This window comes from Echiichthys vipera, assembly GCF_963691815.1.
Source record: "Echiichthys vipera genome assembly, chromosome: 14".
NCBI classification, from domain to species: Eukaryota; Metazoa; Chordata; class Actinopteri; order Perciformes; family Trachinidae; genus Echiichthys; species Echiichthys vipera.
The window spans coordinates 1134171-1156564 of NC_139839.1; the positions used below are offsets into that span (position 1 = coordinate 1134171).

The 22394-nt window shown below is 44.3% G+C and overlaps 1 protein-coding gene across 1 annotated transcript; it reads left to right on the forward strand.

Moving 5' to 3' along the window:
• Positions 1-6932: 6932 nt before the first annotated feature.
• Positions 6933-22247, forward strand: mcama (melanoma cell adhesion molecule a; the record flags this gene model as incomplete). The annotated part of the gene is made up of 16 exons (XM_083927193.1): positions 6933-6990; positions 7275-7408; positions 8940-9168; positions 9279-9349; positions 9472-9559; positions 10671-10859; positions 12564-12691; positions 13159-13306; positions 13493-13608; positions 14667-14808; positions 15055-15185; positions 15524-15665; positions 17176-17211; positions 19256-19385; positions 20913-21033; positions 22085-22247. The coding sequence occupies 16 exons, from the start codon at positions 6933-6935 to the stop codon at positions 22085-22087; spliced, it is 1866 nt and encodes a 621-aa protein (XP_083783319.1). The 3' UTR covers positions 22088-22247.
• Between the last annotated feature and the right edge of the window lie 147 nt (positions 22248-22394).

Here is a 22394-nt window from a genome sequence, read left to right on the forward strand (position 1 = left end):
TTTGAATGAGTGTGTGAGTGCTCTCTGCAAGAAAAAAACCACAGGAATTTTTGCACTTGTATTTGCAAAAAGAGGTGGTCTGTGCAGGTAAAACACTCAATAAAATCAAACCAAATTAGTACCAGAACTGCACTGTGCCACCTAAACTGCATTAGCACTTCTGTCTGCCTTGGTGCATGTGGGGTTTGTTTGAAAATGAAAAAAAAAAGCAGGTTCACGTGCAAAACAATTGCCTACTGCCCCGTGAAAATGTGTGCCAAGCAAAGTTCAGTATCAATAGTCTTAACCCGAGTGAGTCCACCTTTCAACGGGGATCCTGCAGGGCTACGTGCGAGGTCCTGACCCGGAGCTGTGATATGCTCTGCTGCATGAAAGGGGGGCTCACCGACGCGTAAAGAGGTGCCTTTGAGGAGATTTGCAGCACTTCCTTATCTCTATATGTGAAAGAATAAATCCTGGGCCCTTCACTGCCACTGACTGTCACCCAGGGAACGGGCTGCTGGGAGATTTGTGCCAGATGCTGCCTCTGAAAGCACAGACAAGGACAAGGAGCTCTCGTCTCCACTGTAGGGCTGTGTGCTTTCACTGTGTGTGTGTATATGTGTGTGTGTGTGTGTGTGTGTGTGTGTGTGTGTGTGTGTGTGTGTGTGTGTGTGTGTGTGTGTGTGTGTGTGTGTGTGTGTGTGTGTGTGTGTGTGTGTGTGTGTGTGTGTGTGTGTGTGTGTGTGTGTGTGTGTGTGTGTGTGTGTGTGTGTGTGTGTGTGTGTGTGTGTGTGTGTGTGTGTGTGGTCTTTGAAGTCAGGCAGTACACAGTGTCCCCCAGGTGTTCGCCACCACACCGAGGTTTGCGTATTGAGAAATCCTCCTCCCTGTCATCCACACTTACATGCTTGCTTTTTTCACCCTCTGCTCTCTGAGGGACCCTCACCGTTCACATTCAACTTTTATTCAGAGCGGTGCTGGAAAAGTCTGCAACGCTGAGCTGCTCATCCATTTCCTCATAAGTAGCTTCAAAAAAAGCTGATTTTACCTTCCCAGAATTTTGATGTGGAATAAAATGCATGACGTTGCATACCTAGGATGTGGTGCATCTGCTTTTCAAGAGTGTTCTTTGAACCTTTGTTGGACTGCAGCTGTTGTTGTGATTCCATGGATTAAGAAATACTTTTGCTTCATTAAAGAGTAGGGGTGTGAATCACAGTTATTTACAATGCTGTCACGATGTGTCGCCCGCATTAACGATGGGCTCATGATACAGGGACTCTGAGATACTCGATACAATGCAAAGACATTCAAGAAGAAAGAAAAAAGCAGGAATTGTGTATTTATTCTGCACTGTGGTGTCAGTCTAGTGCCTCTCTCACACACACACTGAATGCAAACTTTTCAATGTGTTTATCTTTCTAATGCAAAATAGTCTTAACCCTCTAAACATTGGACGTCGGATAGACGTGCAGATCATGTCTATATTGGATCCATGACCAATCCTGGAAGTTCAGCATCTCACCTCTGAACTGGGTGCATGTTTTGGACGCCTATGACAGGTGCAGGAAACGTACGTGATGTGTTTATTTTGACATTTTCCTGTTTCTCTATAACTGGCTTATTTTACTTTTTAATCAAGTTATAATTCATGCATATATGTATTTTTGCATCCATCTGTTTTATTAATTGGTAAAGCAATTTGTGGATAATGATTTCATGGTAGCCTGTCCACATTATTATGACAGAACTCTCTGACAGTCAAATACTGTAAAGCCAGAAAATGCAGGTCAGGAGCAACAAGCTAATGTTAGCGCCTCTGCTAGCAGCTTCTGTCGTGTCCTTGGGCAAAACCCTCACCGTGATTCATCTGAATGCTTTATGTTTGAGGCGCTAAAAGTACTATAGAATATTAAACAGTTCAAACATGGTTGAAAACCTATTGTTATCATATTTCAATAATGATAACTGAGACATGTTTCATGCCACACGATGCAAATCACTGCACATTACGTCTGCATCTTGTCAACCGCACCTGTATACATTTGCAGACGTCTGGGCTCAACCGTGCAGGAGCTGGGGAGTTTTTAGTTTCTAATATGTTGAGTGGACATGAGGTTTAATATATAACTTATTACATTTTTTAGAAGCATTCAGTCTCATTTCATGGCTCGCCGGGCATGTGAGGGATTAGGGGGAGTAAATGAGGCAGGGTTTGTCGTGTCAGGGGTGATTTGGACTCTTATCGGTGCGCGGAGCTGCCGCAGATCCACTGGAGACTTAAGCTGACAGCCTTTAATGGAACGGGAAAGCCAATAATGGTGACCACTGTTAGTTAGCGTCTGAGGGTATTGTCTCTGTGTCAGGCAGATAATGAGCGACTGTATGCAGAGAAGCTGTCCTCGCAGTACCCCCCCCTCATTGTGTCTGTTATTGTCTGATTTGTATTGTGAGTCCGTCTTCATTTGCCTTCAATAGAAGGACAAAGGCAACATATTAGTCTCTCTTTTGTCTCTTCACTCTGCCTGTATCCTCTCTGACGTGCTCCACCGTCTTTATAAACATGTTAGAGCAGTTACAAGTGCTCCATTCAGTAATTACTCCAAACAAGGGAGAGAATTCCCAATAATGGATCTGTAGTAGCAGGTGACATTGATCAGGATTACTTTATTACATGAAGGCGGTTTTATTGCATAGAAAACGTTAGAGGCAACATCCTCTATGCTTCTCTGTGCAAGTGTTGGTATTTTACAGGAAACGTGGTCTTCATTTGGAGGAAGGTCTTGTTGAACAGTATCAGTCTTTAAGCTGAACCTTGAGGATGGAAGAGAGGAAATAGAAATGAGGATCAATAGACCATTTTGTTTTGTTTTTTGTGTCAGTCCATTACACGAAAAGTGACCTGATCACTACGTAAAGTAGAGACGTCACCACACCAAAAATTCAGTAGTTGGTGCCAGTACCAGTGAAATTACATGATTCTTGATGCCAATTCAAAACCACAGTTAAAAAAAAAAAAAGGATTTTCTACCAGTCACATAGACGGTTCCTTACTTTGGTCATAAACAACCGAGTCTCTCGCCTTGAATTCCTTGATTTTGTCTGATTTGATTTCAGAACCGTCTAAATGTCGTCGTCTCTCGAGTTTGACATTTTCATTGTCATCTTCGTGTCAATGACCCTTCTTCTTCTTCACCCTCAGATTTGTTGAGCATTAAAAATATAGATTAAAATATTCTTCAACCACTTTGAATACACTGTAGAGATGACGGGTGACTGTTGAGAGATGGAAACTCCTCCAGCGAGCTTTTGTTCCTCCTCTACAACACTTTGTACCGCCCTTTGCTTTGAAACGTCATCGACGCACCGACTCCCTCGCTGTGTCACTCATGGGCTCAATCGGATAAAACGTCACCATCATGCCGCAATAAATAGATGTTTTAATGTTGCCTTGCAGGGTGCAAGCTATTATTTTCTTCAATTGGATGTTAAACAGACTTTGTGGGGAGCTGTCATTTTAATGACCAGTCTAACTGATCTGGACGTTTCCCACATTCAGCTCCTCCAGCGTCTATAGATAATTTCAGGGTTACAGTGCATGTGTGAAAGGGGCTGTTGATAGTTTGGCCAGTTTCAGTTATTTAGGAAAGTCATTGTACATTCATTCATTCATTCATTCATCTTGAACCTCTTGTCCCAGTCGGGGTCTCGGGGGGCTGGAGCCGATCCCAGCTGACATCGGGCGTGAGGCGGGGTCCATCCTGGACAGGACGCCAGTCTATCACAGGACACATAGAGACGAACAGAGACAGACAACCATTCACACCTACGGGTGATTTAGAGTCATCAATGAACCGAACACAGCTGTTCAGAAATCAGCATTTAACGTAAGAAGCTGCACATGAACAAAGGGGCGTTTCACAGAGAAAGTATCAATAATAGTCAAAGCGAGGTATCAAGAACATTTTGGTGTTGGCACCAAATCGTATTATATTGGCACTGGTTTCAAACGCCTGGCTGTGATGAAATCTGGAATCTGGCAAGACGGAAATCTGGATCACAAAAGAGAGAAGGATTAATTAACTATATCATGGACTGAGCATGTTTTATTTAATGTCAAATTCAGTTTTATTTGGAGTTCTGCAAAGAAACAATCACAGAAAACAGCAACAGAATTACTTTGCACATGGATTACTTCTTATAATAACGGCAACAGGATAAAAACACGGAGGCAAATGAAGTAATGCAGTCAGCAAGAGAGTGTGAAGAGCAAAAGAGAGAGAAGGAAGATAAGAATGAATCCAGGGTGTTTGCATCAGATTAGTTTGCCTGATATTCTAGAAAGAAATCTGTTGAGTATAATTTAATCACAGTTATACTTTAACACTGACATGCTGATGATTGAATGCCGCAGCAGCGTTTTGTGCACGGCTCTTCTTCCAGCGGAGAGAAGTTAATCCACTGAAACGTAATCGTGCTTGTTGTTGAACTGGGAAAGTCTCTGCCCCTGCCCCCCTTCTGTCGCCTCAGACGCACCAGTCATGTAGGCTCTTGTTGTCCAGTCACAGGCCTGATCCTGTCAACACATCCAAATATTCTGGAGTGGCGTGTTTTTTTTCCCCTGTATGAATTAGCTCTGTATCGTCCAGACACAGCCGCAAATTTATGCACACACCAACTTTTACACACACACATACACCCACACACACACACACAGGCAGCAGTTTGGGTTGTCAGGGTCTGTAGATCATGGGGTCATGTGTGCTTGTGCTTTAGTCCATGCAGCATAAAGTCACAACAGGAACAGATCAGACCGGTCCCAAGTTGGCTTTGGAAGCCAAATCTCCACCAACTCCCCCCTCTCCCCAGTGCTAATCGGATTAGCTGAAAAGTTAGCAGCGCGGACCCCAAAGAGACATTTTTTACACTGACTTCTGTGACACATTTCTGCTCTGCGGCCTCCACAATCTGCTTCTCGTCTCACAGTCGTTATTTGTCACAGTACACAGCAACTTCAGTGCGTGATGAACTGTTTTTAACCTTTTCCTGTAGGGATGGAAACGCATCTTTTTAGCTGACTGGTGGGTGGGGTGTGTGTGTGTGTGTGTGTGTGTGTGTGAGGGGGGGATCTGGTCCACCCAGGTGGGGGAACAATGGCGTGCCCGTTGTCTTAAAAGGAATGGTTGGCTGAGCATAGACCCAGGCAAAAGGGCGGAGGGAGGGAGGGACAGAGAGACAGAAAAAAAAAATGAGTTGTGAAAATGATTGGTGAAGGAGGAGGGGGGGGGGGGGCAGCCGGCTGAATGGGGGCAGCAGGGTGGCAACTGGACTCTTAAAGCTCTTTTCATGCTTGGTCTGTCCCAACCAACGCTGAAAAACACACACGAGGACACGGAAGACTAGCCCCTTGCTAATTGTTTTTATTTTGTTTTTGAAAACCGTTCACTAGTCCAAAACCAGAACTGAGATGTGCCTCTTTATTTTGGCCCTCGGTATGTGGTTACAATAAATGAACAGTGTGCTTTCTGCAATGCACAGGGCAGCTAAAATGTGCCTTCATTAATATCAGTAAAGACTTCATATGAAGAGCTCTGTCTTAACAAAATCAAGTTTGCTCCACAGTTTTTGTCTGCAGCAGAGTTAGAGGCCTCACTTATTTTTATCCCATGAACCTGTAACCTCAAAGTCTGGCAGCTGCTGCCTCAAGTGTCCTAGTACCCCGCAAGACCTGTTAACACCCTTTTATGTACGCGTAGTTCCCCTTTAAATGCACTTTTTAAGGTTCTCGACTTCCATTTACTGCTGGTTTACAGATCTACTCCTCCTCATTTGAGAGGGAAATATTGTTCTTTTTGCTCCACTACATTTATCCGAGAACTAGTACTTTGGTGTCTGGTATCGAAAAATGCATCAGTGCCGGTGAGCCAACAAGCACGCATCATACCTGTACCAAGATCTACCAATGCTGGCGATCGGCTAACATTACCTGGCCTAAAGGAGAAATACTACGACACACTCAGAGACAGGTGTCATGGTGCATGTGTTGTTTTGTGAGAGGCTGTAAGACGCAGAAGAATAAATATATGCAATGTGATTTCTTCTTCTTAAAGGCTCTCCACTTGCTATTCAGATAATTAATATACCAGCAATCAATATGTGCAATGTAAAGATAAAGTGGTGTAACGGCGCCCTGAGCGTGCATGCGTCTGTGCGTGCGTCTGTCTGTGCGTCTGTCTGTGCGTGTGTGTGTGTGTGTGTGTGTGTGCATTTCAAAAACCTGATTATAGTCTGGTTAAAGCAATACCCTGGTTTCTCAAACGCCATGTAAACACCGTACCGGGTACGGGTAAAACGAGTTCAACCCCCGGTTCACAGACCTAGATTATCAGTATTCAGAGTTGTCATGCATGTGGGTTATAATAATCCCCCCCTTGACATGGAAATAGAATAAACCAGGAAGCAATGACACAGAGTGAAAAACGTCAACAACTTGAAAAACAACAACAACCCGTTTCTGTCGCAATTCTGTCCAAAAGTTGGACGCTTGTGATGATGGAGCGCCACCTGCTGTACTGGAGGAATAGTTTCTCCCATCATTAAACGAAGGGAACTTCAATAATCCAATTATTCCCTTAACCAGGGTGAGACCATATTCGGGTTACTGCTGTGGCACATGACGGAGTAAACCCACTGAACATTACACGGTGACACCTGACAGTGTCGGGGGAAGGATCCTTTACCATCTCGCATGAGGACTCCAAACTCGATTAAACTGAGAAAAGAGACTTGTTGTGCCATCTTGTTCTTCTTTGTCACTGTTGCGAGCCCCCCCCCCCCCCCCCCTCTATAACAGCAGCCAAGTCCCAAATGGCTGAAAAAGCACTTGGCTCTCTGAGTCAACAGCCCAGTGTCAAGCTGGCTGGCCTTCTCATGCCTGCATTCCCCCAATGATGCCTAGGGAACTGGTTCTTCTCTCCAAGATGTGGTTTTGTGGTTACAGTCAGCCAGGCGAGAGGGAGATGAAAATTGTGCCATGTGGACAAGAAGCCTTTTCTTCTTTGTTCTGCTAACATGGCAGACTGAGAAGACAGTCAGTCATCCGCCAAACACAGTGGAGTTTAGAGTTACACCAGGGTTGAGGGTCAGGATTAGAAGGGAGTGAAATGCCATTTTTTTTATGTTGAGTTCAATTCTGTTTTATGGCTTAAAAATGCTTCATGAATAATACGAGACCCGTGGTGCACTAGCCGAGAGCATGACGCTGATTTATGTGCGTGTCTGTGTTTTTTCAGCGTGGGCCAAGGTGGAGCTGACTAGGCACGAGAGTGTTGAGGTGTACCTGAGCGACTCGGCCCAGATCCCCTGCGAGTACAGCTTCACCGACGGCGACGTCCAGCCCCGATTTGTCATGATCCAGTGGTTTGTGGTGAGTACTGCAGAAAACTGACACCGCCTGTCTGGAACTAGCCAACCGTGCGTGTGTGCGGAGTAGAGACGCCCCCCTTAAAGTTGATCATTTGAATGTTGTCCAGGGAACCCCCGAGCTCAGATCAGACTTTTTTTTTATTCCCTCAAAATGGATAAAATACGAGGATAAAGGCTGGTTACAATGACTTAAATTACTTAAATACCTACAGGACAAACATGCTTTACACATGGTAGGTGATGTTGCCTCTCCTCTGTTCATTTCCAAACATTTTAATTTGTTTCTTCCTGATAAAATGACTCAAATCAAAGTTTCTTTACATATTTGATTGGACTGACCAATTCATTGCAGGTCGTATTAGCTTAGCAAGGATCCGACAGACTTTCTGCAACACTAATAATGGACGGTTTATTTCTGCTAATTCAGATTAGATTCTCTCAAATACTGAAATGCAATTTTACTTTTACTGACTGTAACAACACAGTCAATAAAATCCACATTTGTGTCGAAGCATAACAAACCAGCCCCCCTCTATAACATCAACCGACTCTTCCTATTTTACGTTTTCAAGAGAATAATGTACATATGTTAAAGTAGGTGTCGGGTGTTTTTTCAGGGCTTTAAACAATATAAACAGAAGTCAAAAACACTGATATTCTGTTTATAATGTCAAACTGCTGCATATTCATTTAATTAAACACTGAAAATTAGTGTTGCAGAAAGTCTGTGGGATCCTTGCTAAGCTAATACGACCTGCAATGAATTGATCAGTCCAATAAAATATGTAAAGAAACTTTGATTCGTGTCATTTTATTAAGAAACAAATGAAAATCATGTTTGGAAATGAACAGAGGAGAGGCAACATCACCTACGATGTGTAAAGCATGTTTGTCCTGTATAACAGAGTAGGTTTTAAGTCATTGTAACCAGCCTTTATCCTCTTATTTTATCTATTTAGAGGGAATAAAAAAAAAAAGGGGTTCCCTGAACAACATTCAGATGATCAACTTTAAGGGGGCGTCCCTACTTGGGTTGAGTGTTTTTTCAGGGCTTTAAACGATAAGAAACATGACTCAAAAACACTGATATTCTGTTTATAATGTCAAACTGATGCATACTCACTTAATTAAACACTGAAAATAAACCACCACTGTCATATTCAGTGTCTTCAATTTATATTCCATCTTTCATGCAAATGAATAGAGTCAAGGTTTGCAATGTAGGAGCGCTGCCTCACCTGAACTAAAGACGTCCGAACAAACATTATGAAATCCAATATTAGGCTTCAGGAGAAACAAGACGTTGGCGTCACATCTGACAGTAAATGTATGCTTCAGGAGCTTCCACCCTGTTTTTAATCAGGAATGTCTTCCTACAGGCAAAAAACCCCAAATATTATCAATATAAGTTGTTTAGTTTACTTAAAAAGACTATTCCCTGAAATCAGAACACCCTCTACGTGCAACAAACGTAGCGTGTATTCTGCGTGCGGTTGAGTAGAAGCGTGTCCCGACTGTGTGTCCCTCTGCAGAGAGACAAAGGCGACAGCTCACGCATGCGGATCTTCTACGGGGATGACAGTCACCAGATGGTGGACAACAACACGGACTACAGCGGGCGCATCGAGGTGACTTCAGACCAGCAGGGAAGTCGACTCACCGTCCAAGATGTCAAGCTCGAGGACGAGAGGGAATTCTTCTGCCAGGTCAACGGGCTGGCTGCGGGCAACGCGGAGGGAAAGACTCACCTCCGAGTGTTTGGTAAGGAGGCTCACACGACACTCTCTCAGTGGAACAAAGACAAAACATCACTGAAAGGAGGATTTACAGCTGGAACACTGTTTCATTAAGTGATTGTTTTCCTGATTCAGCTCCTCCAGAGGCTCCTGTGATCGAAGGCGTCCTGACGGGGATATCTGTGACCAACGAGGCGCTGTCTAAGGTGGGTCCACCTAACCGTGGACACTAAAATCAACCACCACAAGAATCTCACCATGTTAATTCATCTCTGTTTGCCAGTAGTATTTGTAGAATGACCGATTTTAAATTCCACTCTCCGTCCAGGTTGCATCGTGTGAGGCTCGCAACGGCTATCCAAAACCCAACATCACCTGGTACAGGAACAACGTGCCGCTGATGTCTTCACCCGGACGTAAGAGCAAACAGTAGATTAGGGCTGCGCTAGGCTGGAGCGGAGATATGACGAGTTATCGTTCAACGCGATATTATCGGCCACGGTAATGCTCCTCAGGTGTGCTCGATAACAGAACCATATTCTCAGTCTCTCTCAACGCACCATCGCGACTCCATGAACGAGACAAGTAACGGCGGTTAGTTCATGTCTGTAACAACTGCAGGACAGTCGAGTGTCTGTTATCTTAATGGGTTCACCAGTGAGTGACCGCACATGAAAAGACATTCGTGTTGGAGATTCACCAACGGAAAGACATGTCGGAACCATGGACTGTATGCTAACAATGGGTAACGCAGCTCCACTTCCTCCCGGTGTCAGAGTCTGCGCCGTAGTGATCGAGCAGTGGGCGCGACATTGAAGTGACGCCCAAACACCCGCCCGACCAATCGCGACTTGATCACGACTGTCAATGGTGACGTTTCACCCTGTTTTTATAGCAACAAATCACTAATTAAAAACAAATGTTCGAGAAAAACGAACACTTGAACATCAGCGTGATTAAAAACTACCTCCAAAAACAGAAACTTATATACTTGCTCATATTTAGGAAAAAATGATTTGACGTGTATTTTGCGCTTTTAGTTTGGCCCATGAGCTACGACAGCTACCATCAGCTACGACCGTTACTGCAGCCAGCCACTAGAGGGTGACCAAGATATTTTGGCTTCACTTTTTCGGAGCCGTCCATCTTTAAATATTTAGTTTGACAGTTTGACCGTAGTTTCACGAGCGGTTTGCTCCGACCGGTGTTTGGTTTTGACTCGCCCGTATTAAACATGTCACCCGGGTCTCAAACCATCTCATTTTCCCAGGTGATCAGTAAACGGAAATGTGTTTCTGAACATTTACAGCGAGAAAAATGAAAAACAGTAACAGAACCTTGATTAATATTGGAAAATTCTGTCCTGAGATCGGAGTTTCACGAGCCTGGTTTGTGGTGGCGGATTGACTCATTTGCATAAAATCAGTCACTTCACCGGACTGTATAAAAATAAATAGCTTTAACCTGCCTGTCAGTATCTGCTGCGGCCCGTTGTCACACGTCTCTTCTGTTTTGTCCGTTCTCCAGATGTAAACGTGTTGAACCTGGTGGCTCGGGAGTCCCCAGACCTGTACTCCCTGCAGAGCGTCGGGAGCACACTGATGTACAAGGTGACTAAGGACGACAAGGACGCCCACTTCTCCTGCGAGGTCAGCTTCTTTGTCCCGGGAGCCATCAGGACCGTGGAGTCCAACAGCGTCAACATCACCGTTCACTGTGAGCGAACGCCTTTTTTTAATCTTCCATCATGACGATAGTGTTGAACGTAGTTGTCCCAGAATGTGAAGGTGAAATGATTACTGCTGTCTTTAGGACACCCTGCTCGTTCAGTTCATTATGAAATTTGCTTTCTTTAGGAACATTTCATCCAAAAACAATATAATTATATATGCATTACTCACCTTCCCAGACTGTCTTTGGTCCCAGAAAGAATATGAAAGCGTATCGGTGCGAACAGACTTTGTTCAGCAGTAGTGAAAAGTGAAAATAGTTGTTTGGATTTCCACGAGCCAACGGACGGACACAAGACACTTGATTCTGCACAGGAATATTCAGGTTTTTTGGACGTTTTTAACCTTTTCTGCCAGCTTCTGTTCGGACTCTGACAAAGTCTGTTTGCACTGATATGCTTTTATTTTGAGGGCGGGTCATAGAGAGCCTAAGGAGGTGGTGCTACATACAGTTCATATAGTTTTTTGGATAAACTCTTACTCAAAAGTTTAAAGAGGCTTTCTTTTTTCCTCTTTAGTCAACAGTGCACATTTTTTAAAAGTCTAATTCTGCTAATTTGCTCAAACTGGAGGGTCTTCGGCTTTACTCCGTAACCTGCCTTGCTAACAGCTAGTCTTTTAAAGGGCCATTCCTCCAATTTTATGAATGGAGTTCTCCTTTGTTAAACAAGGACCATGAACAAAACAATAACCTCAGAATGTGAAGAGAGGATTTATGCCAGATTTAGATAATAAACTCATTTCTACGACGGCGTATTAGGGCCAAGTATGAAAAAACAAAACAATTACGGACCCGGGGGAGGGGGGAAAAAAATCTGCAACTTTTTCGAGGATTTAAATAATTTCCCCCTGGGATTATTAAAGTATTTCTATTTCTGATTTATGAGGTAAAAGTAGCAAATCTAGGAGCAAAAAGTTGCAGATCAACGTAGCAACTCTGTGAGAAACTTCCAAACACAGTAGGTTTCAGAGTCTGCTGCAGACATCGTAGCCTGCACGGCGCGCTGCAGCGTCCGTGTTCATCCTGAAGCCTTTTAGTTCAACGGGAGTGTGAAATAAAACACTGGAGGTGTGAAACAAAACACTATTTTTCAGACTTTGAATCTCATAAATCTGCACGCCGTCGTACATTTTCATCTGTAGTCACGAGACACTTTAACAAGCAGCACCATTAAGTCGTCTCTATCACGCCAGCAATTATACGGACATATGTCGCACACATCGATGTAGAAATACCGGCCCATTCATCCAGTACAACTATAATTTTACGGTTCATTGCAATTAATTACCTGAGTCACAGTTCAAATGATGTCCTGTGCTCATTTGTTTCACCAGGTCTGTAGAAGTTTAAAGTTTAAAGCATCCATTATTGTTGCAGCTATCAGGGACAGGATAGGACGGGAGATTTTCCACGTTTCTTCTTTATTTTTCTCCTTTTTTAATCTGTCTTGATATTAAATTGCTAGAATACCACTTTCAATGTTGTAATTGTCAGCGTGCATATTAACAGGCACATTATTTGTCTGTCGGTCCAGAAACGGTTCATTAGTGTGGCAGGCGGAGCCAAACGCAGTCTCTGCTGTCAGCGTTATGGAAATTGACTTTGTAAAGTCACTGTAGCAGCTCGCTGAATAAGCCTGCCTAATTTGTGTATGTGTGTGTGTGTGTGTGTGTGTGTGTGTGTGTCCAGACCCCACCACCATGGTAGAGCTGTGGAAGGAGTCGCCCCAGGGCTTGGTCAAAGAGGGGGATAACGTGGCGCTGCGTTGCCAGGGTGATGGCAACCCCCCGCCATCCTTCATTTTCAACAGAGAACAAGTAAGAATAGGAGGCATTTTCTCACCCTAAAAGTCCCCGCGAGAGAAAGGGTGACACGCAGGAGACATGCAGGGAATGTTTTTGATATGCAGAGCTCACAGGGCCCCCGTGTAGGCATGAGTGTGCAAGGTCTGTGGAGGCTCTGTCAGCTCTGACCCTGCAGATCCAGGCTGAGGTCTGAGACCCGGAGGCCACGCTGACATGGGTGCGACTCTTTCCCATGTCAGACACACATCCATTGTATGTGTGGACAACAGAAATACACAGCTGACTGCCAGTTTAACTTTCCCTAACTGGGCAATCAGGGGCAGGGTAAAAGCTGTCAAAGACGATAAAGAAAGTTTTTTTTTACATTCTAGTACTTTAATACTTTTGGCCATCATCCAACGTTTTACTGGCTGACAGGATGACTCCACGAGACAAAGTATCAAAACATCAACAACATTACAAATAAGTATTTGTTGCAGGAGCCAGTTGTGAACTTGGAGAGCAACCACGGCGATGTGATGACGCTGTCACCAGTGTCACGGAAAGACAGCGGCATCTACCAGTGTCGCCCTCTGGTCTCCGACGGCTACGGCGAGGTCAAAGGAGAGATGCAGCTCACTGTGCACTGTGAGGAACCACCACACATACATATACATACACCTCCATATTCAAAATGTTTATTTAGGGTCTTTTTGCTAAGTCATGCTAACCTTGTCCAGAGCTCTGTACTCGATGCACAGTCATGCACTTGCACTGAAGATCTATTCCTTGAATAGTGTAGTTTTTAAGTTTGTCCCTGTTTGTGATGTTCAGACCTGGACCCAGCTGTGGTGGTACCTAAAGACTCCGAGTTCATGTTCAAAGGAGAAGATCTGACTGCAACCTGCAACGCTCTGTCCTCCCTGAAAACATCCACTGTCTGGTACAAGGTGCGTACACAGTGGACTTCAGTGCAGACTGGACTAGAGTAGATTTGGGATCTTGCAAGCAGCAGGAAAAGAAAACGTTGAGACAAGCTGAAAGCTAATGAATTGTTGCTTCAGTCAGTTATAAGACAATCTCTATAAACAGATTCTGCATAGGAATGTTAGCATGTGATGTTAAGATTGATTTTGATTGTGTTGAGCTGGCAGAGTAATATTAACGCCGCCTCAGGGCTTCGGTCATGAAGGACGGAGTCACCAGTGAGAGTCGACTGATTTTACTTATTCGATGGGACTCTATTCCATTGAACACAAGTTGTAGTGTACAACGGTGGAAGTTTCTGTAATTAAATAAAGAAAAGGAAAAGTGGTTCATGACTCTCCACATGCAAATAAGCAAGCAAACATAGCTGCTAGTATTACCACATGAACACAGTTAGCTAGTTACACACAGTAAATACTAGCCTCATAAAAATCATGCTGATTCAATTAGCTTATCACGGTTAACACACAACAACATAACAAACCAAGAAGTCAGTTTTAACATACAGCTATTGAAGCTCGTGCATATTAAGAGATAAACATCGGATTAATAACTCACATCGTCATTACTTCCAACTTCACTGGCGAATGAACGGAACTGGTGGTGCACACATGTATGTCTTGTGTTACATCTGTTATTTACTACGCTAGTTACGTAAGCTACGCTAGTTACTTAAGCTACGCTAGTTACGTAACTACGTACTACGCTAAGCCAATAACTGACGTAACAGAGACACTAACACTAAATAAACAGGCGGTACTTAGAGATTTCACAACATGTGAGTTAGCATTGCTAATAAGCAGTAAACACAAAGTAGAGGCGAGGCTGACAGGAATGGCATTAGTTTCACAGGAATTTGCGGATAAATCAAATAACTGTCATTTAAATTCATACCTGATGCAAAATCTGGCGTCCTCAGAGCCACACCACTAACTTATAGACTGGCCATTCTCAGTATCCAACGTTCACTGTGTTCATTCACTGATATTATGTGTGTGCTTATCTATTTGTTTGTGTGTAGGATGGGAAGCAGGTGGGTAAGGGGAACACGTTGCACCTTAAGGACGCCACCTATGAAACAACAGGAGAGTACATTTGTGAGGTGACCGTTCCCTCCCTGCCCGCCCTGCACACCAGCGGCTCCGTCGACATCACCGTTCAAGGTCAGTCCGCCCCTGCATGTGCACCACTGCTTCACAGTTTCACATGCACAATTTGAGTGCAAGCAATCAAATGTCTTTCTAATCTGTATTTGTTCCCCTGTCAAGCCGCCAGAGGGCTTTTAATGTGAAGCATCTGTGCGTTTAGTTTGACAGTAGCTTAACATTAAATGCAATGTATTGGTGAATAAAAACAACATTTCTGCTGTGTGCGTTTGCATGTGCATGTGTGTGTGTGCGTGTGTTTAGGTGGTCCCCAGCTGATGGGAGTGGAGCAGGAGGTGCAGCTGGAGGAGGCGACAGGAAGGATGGTGAACCTGAGCTGTGAGGCTCAGGGACATCCGCTGCCCAGCATCTCCTGGAACATCATTGGCAGTCAGGTATAAAAACTGTGTTGCGTTTAACCCCACGCTGCATGAGATTATCATGGAGTCTGTAAAGGAAAGACCATAGGACCCACAGGCTGAGGGACCCCAGTTTCCTCTCGCCAAAATGTAGCCTAATTACGGAGCGTTATTTAGCCCCTTTCCCGGCAATCGACTGATGCATGTTATGGTCCCACTGGATTCTTTAGATTGTCTAGTTTGATTTGATTCCTCCACTGTAGCCGCTAAACTGAGCTTCTTACACCCTCAGAAAATATATATGCTTCATTTGTTCGAATAGTTGATGCTCAGTGAGAGAAATATGCATCGACTGGCTGTGTTTGTCTCCACAGAACTGGCACGAGGTGGTGAGCAAGGCAAGCGAGCACGTGGCCCACAGCGTGGTGTCAGTCAAAGTCACCTCGGACATCAGCGTCCTGTGCAACGCTTCCAATGAGATAGGCTCCGAGGTCAAAGCCTTCAGCATCAAAGCCAGTAAGGGCCTCGTCTCTCTCACTAACGTCTGTACGACTGCTGTGGATTAATGGGGTTTAGAGGGGAGCACACTCACTAACCATTACTCTTTTATCTTCTGAAGCATGAACATTTAGTTTGCACAATATTTGCCTTCTGGTTCATTGAGGGAGCCGCGGCGAGATGAGGAGTAATGACTTGAAAGGAGCAGTGTTCTCCGCTCTCACTGGTTGCATCAGTGATGGAGTTTAAAACTTACTTTGCTTTTGAAGCTTTAATTATCAGCATGAGCGCGAGGCTCGCTTGCCCCGAATACATTTGATGATGTCCGATTGTGAGCGAGCGCAGAATGGAAAATTGGGACCCTCCTTTATTCCTATTTTCTCGAGGGCTGCATCTTTCCGTATTCATGCAGCTGCACGCGTGCAAGAGGCAAGACTTGGACGCGGAATACACCGTAGGCACGTAGCCGGTTTGTAATATGGTCAAAAGCAACCGAGTCTCTTGTAGTCTGACTCTTGAGGCGTCGTCCCTTACCGACCAAAGTCCCTGAATGTGGTCGTGTCTCCAGTTAGACATTTTCGTTGGCGTCTTTGTGTTCACACACTTGTGATGTGGGTCATTCAAACTGTTTGGATTATTCCACGTAAGGCCTTTCTGTGACGTGAATAAAGTCAGTTATTAAGGAACGCTGTGCAAAATAAATGACATTTCTCTACATTCCTGCCACTTTATTCATTCATTCATCTTCAACCGCTTGTCCCCGTCGGGGTCGCGGGGGGCTGGAGCCGATCCCAGCTGACATCGGGCGTGAGGCGGGGTCCACCCTGGACAGGACGCCAGTCTATCACAGGACACATAGAGACGAACAGAGACAGACAACCATTCACAGCTACGGGTGATTTAGAGTCATCAATGAACCGAACACCTGCACGTCTTTGGACTGTGGGAGGAAACCGGAGAACCCGGAGAAAACCCACGCAGACACGTGGACAACATGCACACTCCACACAGAAAGGGCACCGGCCGGGATTCAAATCAGGAACCCTATCGCTGTGAGGCGACAGTGCTAACGACCGCACCACCGTGTCGCCTACTGCCACTTCAATAAAACAGAAATATGATACATAATTTCACGCACAGCTAACTTTTGCGTTACCGTATGCATGCAGATCCCACCCCCCACCCAAAAAACATTACCTGGTTCACTCAAGATAATGTGTAGATTACTTCAGGGTCGCAGTGCATATGTGAAAGGGGCTCATACAGTCAGGTGTGTGTGTGTGTGTGTGTGTGTGTGTGTGTGTGTGTGTGTGTGTGTGTGTGTGTGTGTGTGTGTGTGTGTGTGTGTGTGTGTGTGTGTGTGTGTGTGTGTGTGTGTGTGTGTGTGTGTGTGTGTGTGTGTGTGTGTGTGTGTGTGTGTGTGTGTGTGTGTGTGTGTGTGTGTGTGTGTGTGTGTGTGTGTGTGTGTGTGTGTGTGTGTTTGTGTGTTAGAGGGGCCCACTCTAAGTGTTGTTCTACTCGTTCACAGTTCCCAGAGTCACCTCAGCCGCTCCCTTCTCTCCTGGTAAGTTTGTCTCTCTGCACTCTCTTCTTGCTCACTCTCCTCCGTGTCTTCTTCGTCTTAACACTTCAGTTCTGTCCGTGACAATGAACGGGCTGAAGGAGCGCGTACATTATTTATGATTTTCATACAGGGACTCTATAGCAGCAGATCTTTGGGACGGCCTGGAGGCATATTAAATATTCTGTTTGATCCAGAGAGAAAAACCACAGCAGCAGCACATTCGAGCGCGCCAACACTTGTAACGATGCTCGGACTGAACGCTCCGCAGTAAAACATTATTTGAATATCCCAGAATTTGTTAAACTAACACAAATAAGTCGTCTCACTTTTTACTGACTTGTTCCAGACAGTCTTGTGTTTTATGGGGGGGGGGTCGTAACATACCAGGTGAGACCGCAGCGGAGTGTGGATTATTTCGGGGTGATTTTCTGACTTTATCTGAGCCGTCGCCTCATGCCATTAAAACCTTCAAGAGCCCGCGGGGAACACAACAGGCAAATAAACATTTCACCCACAACCATTAAAAAAACAACCGTGTCAAATGTCTGCTGCGTTTGCTCCCAGCAGATAAACGTTGGGTCGCTCCTCTCGTTGTTAACTGAGGTCATTAGCGGCCGTATTTTAAACACTCGCACACTTTCCTCAAGTAGAAGTTTCCACGCAGTGGAAGATCTGCTTTAAGGATGAATTGCATCACCGTTTTATGACGCTGAGAATCATAAACCGAATGACGCCTCCTTACTCCGTTTTTGTGGATTCAGCATATTTCAAAAGGCCGAGCTGAATAATTCAACGCAGGGAGAGCAAATAAAAACCAGAAAACGGGCTTAAAGCTAACAGTGAAGCTACGTTTGCACGCACACTTACATTCCACTGTTATTCATAATACGACTGTTTGATGTGGGTCGTACAAACTGTTTGGATTATTCCACGTGAGGCCTTTCTCCGAAGGGAATAAAGTCAGTTATTAAGGAACGCTGTGCAAAATAAATGACATTTCTCTGCATTCCTGCCCCTTTAATAAAACAGAAATATGATCCATAAACAGCTAAATGTATGTTATGCATGAGGAAATGTGCCTTTTTTTTCAATAAAGCCATTTAAGAATCCAAATAATCTGAATAATGCAAACGTGTACGGAACAGATGTTTCCTTATCCTCAGGTCATTTGGCAATGCACTCCCGTACACTCAAGGGACTGGCAAGAGATGGGTAAAAAAGCAGACACATTCTGATTTTTAGTCTCTAGTAAGCATCAAAAACACTGGAGCCTACACTTCCCATAATGCACCTTTTTGTTAGAACCTTCCTGTCCGTTAATCGGCTCTAAACATCCCAGGTATCTTTAAACTTCTTCCACTTCCACGACTTGACAAAGCTTCTCCAGGGTTCGACGACATGTTGGTCTGTTTTCACAGGCTGAATCCTTCTCCACAACACTGGTGAACGGACCTTTTGATTTGTAAAATTGCTGCTTTAAGTGCAGTTTTTCCCCCTCAAACCCCATTGGTTTGTTTTTGTATGGAGGCTGATGAACAGAAACTTTATTCATCTATAATGAACTTCTTTTGTGGCTGCCGTTGTGATACGCCGACATGTTAAAATGTTCCAACCGTGGCGAGTTCACAAATAAATAAGCAAAAATAAACTCTCAAACTGTCAAGGAAAGACATATTCTTACCCTTGTTTCCCTTCTTAAACAGAAAAATCCAACCGTAAACCTTCTGAATACGGCAAACTAAAACGTTGACTCATCAAACACTCTTCTTTCAAACTGGACAGAAACAAACTAAAACTCACCAAGCATGTCCTAACTCTGTCTTTGGTTGATGTGAATATGTGCCGGCTCCAAACGCTGTCTGAGGTGCAGCGTTCTCCGAAGACAGACCATTAAATTAACAAAACAAAGTTTGAACAATGGCCCAAAAAACTACAACCCATATTTTCGTCCCATTGCCAAAACTACCACTGCTGTCAGAGTGTCAGATGGGTATTGTTGATGCTAACGGGCGGGGGGTCTCTGCGTCTCGGTGTGTTTGTGTAGCTGAGGGCAGTGGCGTGATCATCGTGGTGATCATCCTGTGTCTGCTGCTGCTCGCCATCCTGGGCAGCGTTCTCTACTTCCTGCACAAGAAAGGGAAGATCCCCTGTGGACGATCGGGGAAACAGGAGATGTGAGTACCGTCTCTTTTAGATCTACCCGTGATGTCTTTACCATGAACACAAACACTGTGGTTTATTTTTTATTCAATCCCACAAACACCGTCCTGCTGCCGTAGATCTTCAGCCTGCACGACTCTGCGTTCATGTTTTATTTTTGCTCCCGTGGATCCGCCCGGTCCCGCTCCCGTTCAGACAGATTTAGCAAGATCGGAGCGAGGTTCAGGCGACGACTGACAACTTGTGGAGCCTTCGCGCTTTCTGTAAAATACGTGAGGATGGCGTTGTTTTTCTGATTGGTTGTAGTTCTATCCAATCGTCATCGCATCACGTTCCAGACTAATACGCATATGTGGTTTGGTTCCTCGATTTCAGGCTAGCAGATAATCACCAGAGCAGCAAATGTGTATTAATACACAGCTGAAAATGCACTTACCCAGAGAAATGTTTGATAATATGCTGTGAATATAGAGCTTTCCTCAGGCTTATCGTTTTAAAGTGTAATTTTGCCGTAAAAACACCCCATGCTCTTTTCCGGCATGAATATACATCAAATAAGCCATTGAGACAGTTTATTCCGTTGATCACCCATTAACAGAGAAACCCTGGATAGTCGCTAGCAGCCAGATGTGGCTAACACTGATTAGCTTGTGGTGGTGCGCTGAACGAATCCAAAACTGCATTTTTTAACCATTAATGCTGCTGAAAATAACACCAAACCTCTGCAATAGCATGATAAGAGTCCCTACACAGAAAACAAAGCGCCAACAACATAGTTAGCGAAACCCAGAGTTTATTAAAATAGACTGTTTTACAATGCTACAAGCATTAGCAGCTGGCTACATCCATATGGAGAGGTAGTCTGTACAAGTCGATCAATGAATGCACTGGAGGTTCAAGGTTTCCTCCTTGAACCGAACTCCAGTGCATCCGGTAATCGACTTGTCTGGACGACCTGTGAACATGGACCTGCTGGTAAAGCACAGACTTGTAAAACAGTCTTTTTTTAATAAACTCCAGGTTTACTAACTACGTTGTTGGTGCTTTGTTGTCTGTGTAGTGACTCTTCTCATGCTGCTGCAGAGGTTTGGTGTTATTTTCAGCAGCATTAGTGGTTAAAAAAGACGTTTTGGATGCGTTCAGAGCACCGCCACAAGCTAATCAGTGTTAGCCATGTCTGACTGCTAGCAACTGTCTGGATTTCTCTGTTAAGTGATCAACGGAAAAACACAGTCTCGCTGGCTTATTTGTTTATATATTCATGCCGAAAAAGACCGAAATGGAATGAAATACGCCAGAATTACACTCTAATAAAATTGGTAATGTGACTCCTGCCTTAAAACAATGAGAGAGCAACATCTCACTGTATCTCTGGAACTCACAGGACGTACATGCAGAAATGTTGAGAACAAACTAAGACAAAAGAAAAAAGCTTAAATCTGGGTTTGTTAGAAGAGTTTGCATCGATACCCAGTCCCTTTTGCAGTCACACGAGTTTCTGTCCGATCCCGCATGAGCCGACCTTCCTTCCTTCCTGTCAGCAGCACCAAAGAGAAGACCACCAAAGATGACATTGTCGTGGAGATGAAGACCAACACAAAGACCGAGGAGGCGGTCCTCCTAAAGGCCGTCAACGGAGACAAAAAGGGCCCTAATGAGCAGGTAACTGTTGTGCATTGTGCTCAAACTTTAGCTCATAAAATGTAAAGAGCAGGAAAGAAAGTTCCTCATGGATGCGAGGGAGGAAATGCAGAGTTGGACGTCCTGTTTTTAAACTTATGGATATGTAAGATGTGCATGTGTGTTAACAGCTTTTGCTTGATCTATTTAATGGTTATACATGAACCCACGCCAGCTACGAGCATGCTGATTAAACCTAATTCTGATGATATGAGGATGAATCACTTTATTCACCACGTGTCCGCGGGAGTGAGACCTGCTGGAAGTTAAATATGATAATTAAGGTGGAGGTTAAGGAAATGGTACTTACAGCTACAGCACATGCACTGTCTGACGTGGTGTGCAAGAATCATGAAGTCCCGGTACGAACCAAGTAAGGAGCGTGGACTGGTGGCTGCAGAGGGGTCAGTTCACCTCCTGGACACTGCTTGAGGGACCCTTGAGCAAGGCACTGAACCTCCAACTGCTGTGGGCGCTTCGCCACAGGGCAGCTTCCCCTCGCACCGAGCGCTCTCCATTTAATGGATGTGTAAAGATCTATCTTTCTTTATATCACTCTTTCTTTCTTCATTCAATTCAAATGAGCTTTATTAGCACGGCCATGTTGCAACGGTGATGCCAAAGCAACAATTATCATAAGTTAGAAATATGAAATACTTGAGTATGAACAACGTCCAAGAATACAAATGCATACTTTACAAACTGTACAAATGTTGATACAGTAAAATACAAATATGTAATGGAAATAAAGTAAAATAAATTAATAAGATAATAAAAGAAAATAATAGTACGAAAGTAGAAAGTTTAAACTAAATTACAGGACATAAAGCAGTTGTAAAAATAATAATAATTAAAAAAGTGATAGGTTGAGGCCTAGTGCAGATACTTAACTACTCTTATTTTTTCTTTCTCTCTCTCTCTCTCTCTCTCTCTCTCATGAGTAGTAATTACAGGCGTAGGTGTGTGTGTGACACTAATGTCCTCTGTGTGTGTCTGTGTGTATGTGACACTGATGTCCTTTGTGTCCCTCCAGTAAAGTCCCTGGCGGTCCAGCAGTGATGTTGTGCAGCAGGAGGCGGCGCACACGAAGCCAGCAGTCAGTGAGTGTGTGTCTGATCTGAGACCTGCAGGACAACACCACCTCACAGTCCAGACATTCCCCCATCATGCTTCGTTCTCAGCAGTGTTCAGTAGATTCTCACACACACACACACACACACACACACACACACACACACACACACACACACACACACACACACACCCCCTCCGTTCGTTTTGTACTTTTTCCTCAGACAGCTCTCAGCTGTAGTTCAGTGTGTGTTACGATGGTGTCTCTCGTG